The 11508-nt window shown below is 38.7% G+C and overlaps 1 protein-coding gene across 3 annotated transcripts in view; it reads left to right on the top strand.

Moving 5' to 3' along the window:
• Nucleotides 1-11278, top strand: part of fance (FA complementation group E) — a 22456-nt gene extending 11178 nt beyond the window's left edge. For all 3 annotated transcript variants that reach the window (XM_043716895.1, XM_043716897.1, XM_043716896.1), the window contains exons 5-11: nt 1075-1128; nt 4135-4278; nt 5728-5851; nt 7493-7568; nt 8573-8639; nt 9941-10066; nt 11077-11278. In XM_043716895.1, the coding sequence (XP_043572830.1) occupies nt 1075-1128; nt 4135-4278; nt 5728-5851; nt 7493-7568; nt 8573-8639; nt 9941-10066; nt 11077-11178 (693 nt within the window). In that variant the 3' untranslated portion in view covers nt 11179-11278. The remainder of the gene's footprint in view (nt 1-1074; nt 1129-4134; nt 4279-5727; nt 5852-7492; nt 7569-8572; nt 8640-9940; nt 10067-11076) is intronic.
• The last annotated feature ends 230 nt before the right edge of the window (nt 11279-11508 follow it).

The raw sequence follows: 11508 nt of genomic DNA on the forward strand, positions 1-11508 counted from the left end.
AAGTGGTGGAGGCTGGTATAAGTGCAACATTTAAGAGGCATTTGGATGGGTATATGAATAGGAAGGGTTTGGAGGGAAATGGGCCAGGTGCTGGCAGATGGGAATAGATTGGTTAGGGATATCTGGTCGGCATGGACGGGTTGGACCGAAGGGTCTATTTCCATGCTGTACATCTCTATGAATCTATGACTCTATCAAATTATTACTTGATGGAAGATAACCCTTACTAATTTAATTATTTGTATAATTTATATTCGGACAAAATTTATTCCTAACTGTTGCCATCCAACAACAGCGGTGAATGATGTAACCACATCAAATTAGTGAGCTGAGAATGCTACTGTTTATGCCAGGGACCAAAATAACTGAGAAGAATATTTAAGGCAAATTATGGCAAAATAGCTACAAATTCTCTCTCATTTTAATAACTGAGAGAGAAAACCACTGTCGTCTTTTCATTTATGTATGAGGATGTCGCTGGCTAGGCAGCATTTATTGCCCATCCCTAATTGCCCAGAGGGTAGTTCAGAGTTAACCACATATATTACATATTGGCCACACCAAGCAAAGATGGCAGTTTCCTTCCGTCAAGGACATTAATGAACCAATGGGTTTTTCTGATTATCAATTCATGGTCATCATTAAACTTTTAATTCCAGATTTTTAAAATTGAATTCAAGTTCTACCATCTGCCGTGGTGGGATTTGAATCCAGACCCCAGAACATTATCTCTGGATTAACAGTCCAGCGATAATATCACGAGGCCATCACCTCCCTCATCAGGTCCATGAGAAACCTAATAATGTCAATGATATCAATGGTGTGATTTAGGGACTTTAATCACATGAAGTGGTGTGTTTGTGGACAGGTAAATGTTGAAGATTACAACAGATTGTTAGTCAGGTTCAGAACTAGATAGGGCCTTGTCCTCCCCTGCTGTCATTTGCTTTCTTTATCTGGCAAGGTTCTGTTGTGATTGATCCTGAACACTGAATTCTGGGATCATCTTAATTACAGCCCAGCTGCAGTTTTATTTCTGAAATCAAATCTATTGTCTTTTTCTTCTCTTTACAGAAGTTGGAAACATCTGACGAACTAAATATCTTTAATGAATGTGGTCCAAGCCAGGTAGGACCAGAGTGGATTTTTTTCCCCCTCTTAAAGTAAGAACCTGTTTGCAGTTAACTGAACTTCACATGATCTTTGTTAAGGTGGTGACACATTCTGCCAAATTCCCTGGCCTAGACCTTCTGTTTGGAGCACCTTCATGGGTAGGTCTTCTACCTACTCGTGTTATGCTTCCCTGATGCTGGTTATATTTTCGGCTCCCAGTATAATTAACAGCAGTCAAGAGCAGCCACTCAGCAGTAGGCATCTTACCTTTGTTCAGTTTGAGTTCTACCAAGGCTCCAAACCACATTATACCCTTGCTCCAATCATGAGCAAGGGGCTATATTCCAGAGATATAAGTTAATTTTGTTTTTTGGCTGGCCAGCATTCATTGCCCATCCTTAGTTGCCCTTGAGAAGGTAGTGGTGAGCGGTCTTCTTGAACCATGGTAGTTCATGTCCTATAGATAGATAGATCCACAATGCCCTTGGGGGAGGTTCCAAGGGTTGTGACCACAGAATGTCCTTGATATCAAGGCAGCACTTCATCAAATATTGCATCAAGGAAACCTTTAAATAGAAGTCAGTAGGAATCTAGGAAAACTCTTCAGTGATTGGAGCCATACCTAGCAAAAAGGTTGCTGGAGGCCAACTCCAAGACACTCTGCAGGAGTTTCTCAGGGTAGTTTCCAACCATCTTTACCAACTTCATAAATAAAGTTCATTCTCATCATAAGATCAGAAATGATGATAGTTGGAAACTACCAAGAGGAACCCAGTGGTTTCACATTGTTTATTCATGTCGTCTCAGAAACTGAAGCAGAACATCTGTTCTGCTTGCAGAAAGACCTAGATAATATCCAGGCTTGGGCTGTTAAATAGCAAGTATTATTTTATGTCACACCTATGCCAAGCAATGGCCCCCTTCAAAAATTGAGAATCTTATCATTTCCCCTTGATGTTCAACAACATTGCCATTGCTGAATCCCTGATCTTTTGTTTCATGGAGGTTATTATTGGACTAGCCATATAAATATTGTGGCTACAAGAATTGGTCAGAGGCCGGAGTTGTCTGGTGAGTAATCCACCTTGTGATTCCTCAAAGCATGTCTACCATCTACAACGCACACGTCAGTAGTGTAATGGAATACTTTCCACCTGCCTGGATTAGCAGAGCTCCAACCACACACCAGAAGCTCAACACCATGAAGGACAAAATTTCCCATCTGCCGTGAGTGCATATTGCAAGGAGTGTGTACCATTTAACATTTACTGCAGCAACTTATCAAGCCGCCTTCAAAAGCAGCTTCCCAACCCATTACCTTTCGAACCAAAAAGGACAAGGGCAGCACTTAGATTGGAAGGCCATTGCTAATTTCCCCTCAGGATTGGGTGCATTATCACAATTCTGGGATATAATGATGCTTTTTAATTTCTTACATGGAGCTGTTAAAAGGTAATGTCATATCATACAGTGTATTGGCCCCATTTCTTGATAATTCTTAAGTGAGTCTAAAGTTGAACACTATCCCTGCCAATTTGTATTGACAGACCATCCCCTGACTTGGAACAATATCAATGTTCCTTCACTGTCATTGGGCATAAGTCTTGGAACTCTTCTTCCCCCTCCCACTCCCACCAAAAAAAAGCAATGTGGGAAGGTAGCTAACCGCCACATCGCAGGCAATTAGGGTTAGCAGCAAGTGCTAACCCTGCCAGCATCGCTCACAGTCTTGAAATATTAAATAAACTATCAGCTATGGTAAAGTTTGCCTGGGAATTTGTATTGGCAACCTTCAGGAGGTTAGAAAGCAGGTCAATGGTGAGCTTTATAAAGCAAATAGCATCATTTTGTGCTGCTTCCTTAACCCACAAAACATTTATGTCTTCCCCTTCCATTGCACTCCTTTGCTCATTTGAAAATGCTGGAGACTGGAACTGAGTGAAAGCCCTTCTTGTATACACCAGCCCTGATTAAATACATGTGGTGTTGTCCCAAGATCGCCCTCGAAAAAAGAAGTTGGAAGCTGAGCTTGTCCCCAGTTCGTCCATTCCAGATCCAAAATTAGCAGCCTGAGGTTACGGCCACCTGTGGCTTCTCAGAAAAGTGACAAAGTTTTTTTAAAGTGGGGGAGATTAATCAGGATTTAGTTATCCATCTAGTAATGTATTGTGGTAATTAATCATCTTACATAAACACACTCAATATAAAGTTCTTGGGGATGGTCTGTTGCAATAGCATTCAACTTTTGACTCACTTCAGAGTTATCAAGAGATGGGGCCCAAACACTACTGTATGACATTATCTTTTAATAGCTCCAAGTAAGAAATTAAAAAGATTCATTACATCACAGAATTGTGATAATGCACCCTTTGGTTGGACAGTCTAGAGGGCAAAATTTCCAGATTACAGCATCTATTTGGCAAAGTATTATAGTTCAAAGTCTGTGAGAAGATTTGTAGCTCGGGTGCTCGTTGTTGTGGTTCTGTTCGCTGAGCTGCTCAGTGCTTGGGAGCCTCCTGTGAAGCGCTTCTGTGATGCTTCCTCCGGCATTTATAGTGATTTCTACCTGCCGCTTCCGGTTGTCAGTTCCAGCTGTCCGCTATAAGCAACATGAGTTCGACTGGGACAACACTACTATTATAGGACAAGCCAAACAGAAAACAGCCAGGGAATTCCTAGAGGCATGGCACTCATCCACAGATTCAATCAATAAGCACATCGACCTGGACCCAATATACCGGCCACTACAGCGGACAGCTGGGACTGACAACCGGAAGCGGCAGGTACAAATCACTATAAATTCCGGAGGAAACATCACAGAAGCGCTTCACAGGAGGCTCCCAAGCACTGAGGATGTCACCTAGACAGGGGACGAAACATCTGCAACACAAATTCCCAGCTCGGCGAACAGAACCACAACAAAGTATTATAGTTGCATATCCATCCTGCATTGATCTTGTAAATTGTATATGTTGTTCATAAGGCTTTTGAAAATTGAGTTGCACATTACGTTTTTTGTAGCTGGAGAAACTCTGTTCATTATTGCGGCTGTCTGAACTCCCAGAGCACCTCCTGCCCCTGACCTGCATCAAACTGATCTCCTTGTCATCTGATCTCAGTTACAGTAATGCGGCTGTGCTTGCTCGGAACCTCTTCCTGATGAGGGTATGATCATTCTGTGTGCTGTAATTTGGAACTGAAATTTGCAATTTTCTTCCCCCCAGCTTTTTCACCTTAATTGCATAGTCTTTTCAGCCTTTGAAATTTGAATGGGCTCCTCTCTCATCATAAGCAACACTGGATACCCAATATTGCTAAGCCACAAGTAACTGCAAATGTTATAATTTGTTATAATCATTTGTCTAGCATTGGACCATGCTCACCCACATATGGAAAGATGTATTGCTGGTCCTATGTTATTCCTAGTAAGAAATCCTGAATTGGAGAGAATGAATGAGGAGCATTGGCAGTAGTAGTTTCTGAAGATGTTTTCACCACGTCTACACTGGAAATGTCAGAGCTAGAGGGTTTTGAGCAGAAAATTTATTTTCACACACTCTGATGAGAGGTGAGGTCATGTTGGTAGTATTTCTACTACAAATATTTGATTTGTCCTATCTGTATGACTACAATGTATATAAGTGTTAATGATGCTTTATGGCAAGATTCAGAGAATTGAGTGTTGTGTGGTCTCTGGGTTTAATAACTTTATAAGGTAGTTTGTACAGAGGAAGTGAAGATTGATATTTATATACATGCATGTGGCTATAAATGATATAAAGCTTTTCTGTTGGCCTACATACCAAAAGCAGTGTTTAACTGAACCGTGAAGTTTGTTAGCTTCTCTAGTTTGATTTAAACTTGTCTCATCATGGTTCAGGAGGCCATTTGGCCCACCCAATCTAAATTGGCTCTTTAGAGAAAGCAGAGATTGTCCCATTTTCCAGCTGTATCCACAGAACCTCTATAAACTCAAGTGCCCATCCAATTTCCTTTTGAAATCATGCAATGTCGCACTGGCCCCAGTCAGAAGTGAGTTTTAGGTTGCTATCACTTCACCATTAATTAATTGTAATCGATTTAACATTAGAAATGTTCATTGCTATCTAGTGACACTTGCTGACTGTGCAAGAAAACTAGGCTAAAGCTTTCTGCGATGCCTCCCATAGTCAAATATAATGTTAACGTTTGTTTTGTGTAAAGGTACAATTTGGGTTCAACTTGACAAATCACCAGGAGACTCAGGTACTAGTATAATTGTGCAGTTGAGTGAATGAGAGTCAGCCTTATAGCCTCAGTGATACTGTAGGTACGGTTAAATACAAAGGCCTTCTTATCTTTACTGATTGTGTCGTGTAACTGTCTCCAACTCCCCATTCTGTCTCTATGCATCTTTGATCTTTCAGTTCGCTTTTCAACAATTCTTATAACCTAAACTTTTATCCCTATTTAACCCTTAAGTAACTGAAACTGTTTAACTCTTAAACCCCCTTCAGACATGTTGAGAAAGGTATGAAGTACTGAAAACAGTTGTATAATGGTGTCCCCAAAACAAATGGCTTTCCATAGATGAAAGGCAAGTGATAATCCACATATTTATATATGTATTTACAGATACTTTCACTGACAGAGCCTGCCTCACGCTTTCTAATGGCTGCCATCACTTCATTTTGCAAGAAATATGTACGTCCATCCTGCACTGCTCTGATTGGGCCACTCCTTCAGACTCCAGATATAGGTACAGTAAGACGATTTGAACAACTGTGAGACTTGCATTGATGGTAACTGCTATCACTGTCTAAAATGACTAAATCATTTTGCTCTTTTTCCTTGTTTTTTTTAAATTGAATATCAAGCCAATATTCACCTGCAAGTTTTCCCATTGGGAAAAAAAAGAGTTTATCCGTGATTTCAGTAGTGATGCAATGATCTTGCTGTTTGCAAAATTATGTGTATGAACCGGTGCTTTTTCACTTTATGCAACAAGGTACTGAAACAGAACACGGAAACCAAAGAACTGTTAGATGAAGAATTTCATCTTTTGCAATCCTGGCAGCCACATTGCTAGAACAATTCCAACTAACAAATTGTAGTTGTAAATCTCTTAGTCCACAACAGACCTGGACACACAAAGTGACATAAACCCATACTTGTGCAAAGGTTTAGGGACCATGGGTCTCAACCAACTTGATCCTGTTATAGTGCACAAGTTCAGCATGCATTCTATGTCTTAAGTTATTCATATACATCAAGTACTCAAAGTTATGTCTGTATTCCTAAAAATTGACTAAAGTAAATCATAGGTTCCAATACAAATCAATATTGAAGTCAATTAATGTCCTTTGGGCATTATTTTACATGGAAAAAGAAACCTTCTACAAGTTGAAATACTATTGCATACATTTATAAAACTATCCATTCTTAGTTGATTGGTTCGCAAAATAAAATGTAGAGGAACCTCGATTATCCGAAGGACACAGGTGGGGAGTATTTCATTCGGTTAATCGAATTTCGGATAATTGCATGCCAGTTAACATAGTTTAGCCAAGCATCAGGACCTTGCGATCTTGCCGGATATTCGGATAATCAAGGTTCCTTTGTACAAATATTGAAAGAAACACAATACAGCTTCTATACAACTCAGAATTTTAGATTCATCTGGCTCCATCTAGTGGCTAATGTTACTTGATGCAGGAAGCTGCAGAGATCATCCACTGACCAGCAAGATAAATTCCCTTGGTATGAGAAGGAACCTGTTTCAGTGGGTGAAGGGGCTAGCCGAAGATAAGTACAGAGGGAGACAAGGCCAGGCCCAGGGGCTGAGGGAATACAGCAAACTGAGGCAGAGCTGGGGCAAGGGCAGAAAAAAAATAATGCCAGAGAGAATCAACTCCAGGCAGCAGGAATGTGGGATGATGATGTTAAACTCTAAGTGATAACATAATAACACAGGCCTCTTAAAAAAAAAGTAAAATGAAATAACAACACTGCATCTTTCGAAAGAAATCTAATTTGATTTAGTTTGAATTTGCAAAATCTGATGATTATAAAGTTGCATTCTCTAAGTTATGTAATTACAAATATGAAATCTACTCTAGATTGACTGCAAGGATTAGATTGCTCCAGATTGTTGTATCAAAGCTAAATTCCATCCTAAGAGTATTCACAATGTCCTTTCAGTGAATGACCACAATGCTTCTTAAGCCAATGTGGAATCTTCCTTTAACTCTTTCTGAAACTATTGTTGCTTCAGAGCCCAGTTGTAAGCTTGTCTTTTCACATTATAGCAATAACTAGAATATTTTGGTCTGTACATTAATTTTACCAAACTAGACAAAACTGTTTTGCCTGCACTTTCATTTTTCTTAATTATTTGCAGGAAGTATTCAAGTAAAATTGATTTGCAGACTTGTAGAAGACTGCTTCGAACCAGAGCATCTAACAGTGATATTTGGGTAGTTATTCTATTGTTAATTAATGTTTATTGCTTGTATAATTTGTAAATTCCTCTCAAACAATGCAAAGTAGTCAATTCTTCTTAAAATTGTTTTTAAACAATTTGTACAAAAGTTTTTCCAATCTCTTCAAGATAACAACAAAATTGTTGCTTTAAAGTAAATTTAAAATGGATGCCTCCATGAAACAAGGACAGTATTTTCAGCAAAAGATTTTTTTTAAAATCTGCAGTCAATTTTGAGAGGATTAAAAACTTTTGTACAAATTGTTAAAAGCAAAATTTAAGAATGACTACTTTGCACTGCTGGGTTGTAGACTTGGGACAATTACGCTATTTGGAAAATCTCAACATTCAGCACTGCTTCATTATGCTTACAAAAATGTTAGTTAGGGTAAATGCAGGGAACTGGGTGTTTGAGTCAGAACTCCGAAGCTTTCACTGATTTCTAGTTAGTTATGGTTAAAAATGAAATTGGTTAAGTAAGCATACTGTAACAAAGTGTAGTCCCTTGTTTTGAAAGCAAACAGTAAAACTCCTCCAGCATAATTGAGATAAATGAACAGTTAATCTGTTTTTGGACAGAGCAAGAGTGTTAGGCCAGGACTTTGGGGAAAAAAAAACAAAGATCGATCTTTTACATAAGTTCAACGAGGCAAATTAAGTTTTATTTAATATTTTAGCCAAAGTCTGACCCTGGTGGTGTTGAACTTAGAGAATAAACCCTAACTAAAACTGGCAGACAACTCAAATGTACATTGGAAACCAATCAGCAAAGGTTGTACATAGTGGTAGATGGTATCTTAGAACAAATTCACCTCCCTACTACGAAAGTTGAAGAAATCACATAAGTGTTGATACAGGTACAAGAATGCAGACCAAACAAAATTTTAATGAGGGCAGAAAAATTTGGAGAACTGAAAATATTGAACTGTAACAATGAAAGATCATAATCTAGTAAGATTTTCTTTTAATGTATTACTAATTAATGTGATATGTTCACAGGCACATCTTGTCCATTACATGGAGTGAAGAGTTACTTTCTGTGGTACATACATTGTTTGAGAGAAAGGTGAGTAAGTTAGGTGAATACCACGACGCTAGTTAGTATCTCCCAACATGTTGTTCAGGAGTAATGTCACACTCTCTGGACCAAGATATCTTGGCTCAAGTGCCATCTGCACAGGTGTCTCTTAACATGTTAATTAAAAATGATAAAATATCAGATTAGTCTGATTTGTATCAGATGTAAATCTCATACATGAAGAGATTGTTTAAATTATGTTCATGTGGAATTCATTTGCACTTCTGGGGCCAACTTCAGAGCCCTTTGCAATGCAGTAGTAGCATCGCTACCCCTGAACCAAGACACCCAGGTTCAAGTCCCACTTGCTCCAGAGGTGTGTTAACAACATCTATCACCTGGTTAATTAGAAAAATAAGTTACAGATCATTCTACTATAACACACATTTCTTTAATGCAAATTTGCTATAACACACTTGACAAATTTGGGACACTTCCTAAAGTGGATATTGGTTATAACATGGGTTTGTAAGAGAGCGGAACTACTATGTTATAGCAAACCAACTGTATATATTAAAAAAAAGGGGACAAATATGGTGTCTGGTTATCTAAATAGAACATCAAGTTCATAACTTGCTCTGTATCGTTCTTAGGTAGCATAACAGCTAACAGAATTGGACCAGCAACAGCAGGCTGAGGAGAACAATCACTGCCAAATGTAAAACTACTTCCCATTCATTTCAGTAACTAAGCACATAGAATCGACTTAGAAATGATCCAGTGTGTATACCATCTTAGCTAAAGGAGCACCTTTTTCCCCAAGATAATTAAATTATAAAATATTCTGAATTACTGTTATGCAGGTATTCCTATTTGTGTAACATGTACGCAATCTTCTCGTCCTAGGCAGCGATTACAAGCATACCTCCCAAGTCCTGCATATAACTTAGTTCCATGCTTTGTTCACCTCTTTTTTGATAAGAATTAACAACTTCAACCTACAGACTGCCTTTTTACTGCTGAACTATGGAAAGTAGTTGAAATATTATTTCCAGAGAAAAAGTAATATCAACAGGAATTTGTGCACTACTTACTGTGCAGATTTAAAATCTAATGTTTGCCCTTGTTAAATGGCTGATCATTTAAAGCGCTAAAGTTTGAAACGTTATAATTTTCTCATTGACATCTAAGTTACTTTATAGATTATTATTTTCTAGTCAAATGCAGCAATCCAGCAACTGCAAAATCTCTCGTGACTAGATCATTTGTTTTCACAATATTGGCTGAGAGGATATTATCCAGGAACTAATTTTCAACTTGAACCGTTCTCATTCTGTTTTTCTTAAAAGGTTGAAGTAACACCTGAACAATTTGAGCAATTTGTTCAGAAGCTAAGCCAACATGCAGGAAGTTTCAGCAAATCAATGAAATACGCCAAAGTGGTGCTGGCTGCACTTACAAAGTACCAGAGCTATGTAAGTATTACACCTGAGCTTTTTTTAAGAAAAAGCTCAAGCTGGCCTCTTTTCAGGAGAGTTGCAGGAACAGGAATCCAATCATCGGCTTGCTCAAACCACCTTGCTCTCCTGTCAGGAATTGAAATAGAGCAGTAAGGGTGGTGGCGGCAGCACGATGTCCATCCACCTAGAAATGTATATAGTAGAATATTATGCAAGTGGTAATTTGCAATATCTGACCCATTCTGTTGTTTGTGGCATTACAACACAGGACATGTGATCAAATTAACCAAAACTCCAACCTTATTGCAGTCATGAGGAAATGCTACCATCTGAACAACCCAAGCACAATGATTCTGCTTCTTGGATTATTTCATATACTGTTATTTTAGTTAACTGTATCCTTCAGAATGTTTTTTTTTCCCCAAACAGATAATAAATATCTCAGGCCAATAAGTGGGGACAGAGGGAGAGCAAGATGAGGAACAGGGGAACCTGATCAGTGTTGTGGAAGGAGGGATAAGGGTACAAGTACCAGAAATGGGCCCTGTCAACAACAGTGACTTTCTACTTCCCTGACTTAGATTAGATTCCCTATAGTGTGGAAACAGGCCCTTCCGAGGGTCGGTGTGGACTTGTTGGACCGAAGAGCAACCCGCCCTGACTAATGCACCTAACACTATGGACAATTCACCTAACCTAGTGCTGTGAGGCAGCAGTGCTAACCACTGAGCCACCCCAATAATTAGTCATATCTTTGTCCTCTGAGTTCTATCTCAGCCTACTCTCCTCCCCACCCCACCTCCTGGGGTCAGAACTGATAAGAATTTATAACTAATCATTCTTTGTACTTCAACTGATGCCATAGCTGGGATTTCTTTTCACAGAACTGAGGGACTTTATATATGTCATCCTCACTTGTAATTATTCAGTGACTCCAATTGGAAAATATACTTACAAACTAAGGTATGATAAAACTTAGAATCAAGAGTTTTCAGGAAAGTAATTAAAATAGATTTTTTTTGTAGGTAACATCTGTACACAAGAACATGCTGTACTGCGCCCTAGATTTACACAAGACATTTCTGAAGAAGTCAATGCAAGCAGCACTGAAGCACATTGTTACATGAACTGTTCTGGCATCTAGATGAGTAATTGTAATTACATCATTTGTGAAACTGGAAGTAATTTAATCCACAATAAAAGCAACTTAACATTAATGTAAAAATATATACAGTTTCCTATTTCAATTCACACCAATTAGTTTTCACCATTCAATAGTACAGTTTAGCTTTTTGTCTGGAAATATGCAATCATGACTGTGCAGGGTAAATAGGATGAGTTACCTTTTGATGGCCATTCATTCTAACTTTCCCGTGGCACCTAAAATGTACTTCTCTGCCATTGCTATATAAATTTCATTAAGAGGTCATCTACTTCTGAGATAAAGGTGACGTGGC

The sequence above is a fragment of the Chiloscyllium plagiosum genome, chromosome 26 (assembly GCF_004010195.1).
Source record: "Chiloscyllium plagiosum isolate BGI_BamShark_2017 chromosome 26, ASM401019v2, whole genome shotgun sequence".
NCBI lineage: Eukaryota > Metazoa > Chordata > Chondrichthyes > Orectolobiformes > Hemiscylliidae > Chiloscyllium > Chiloscyllium plagiosum.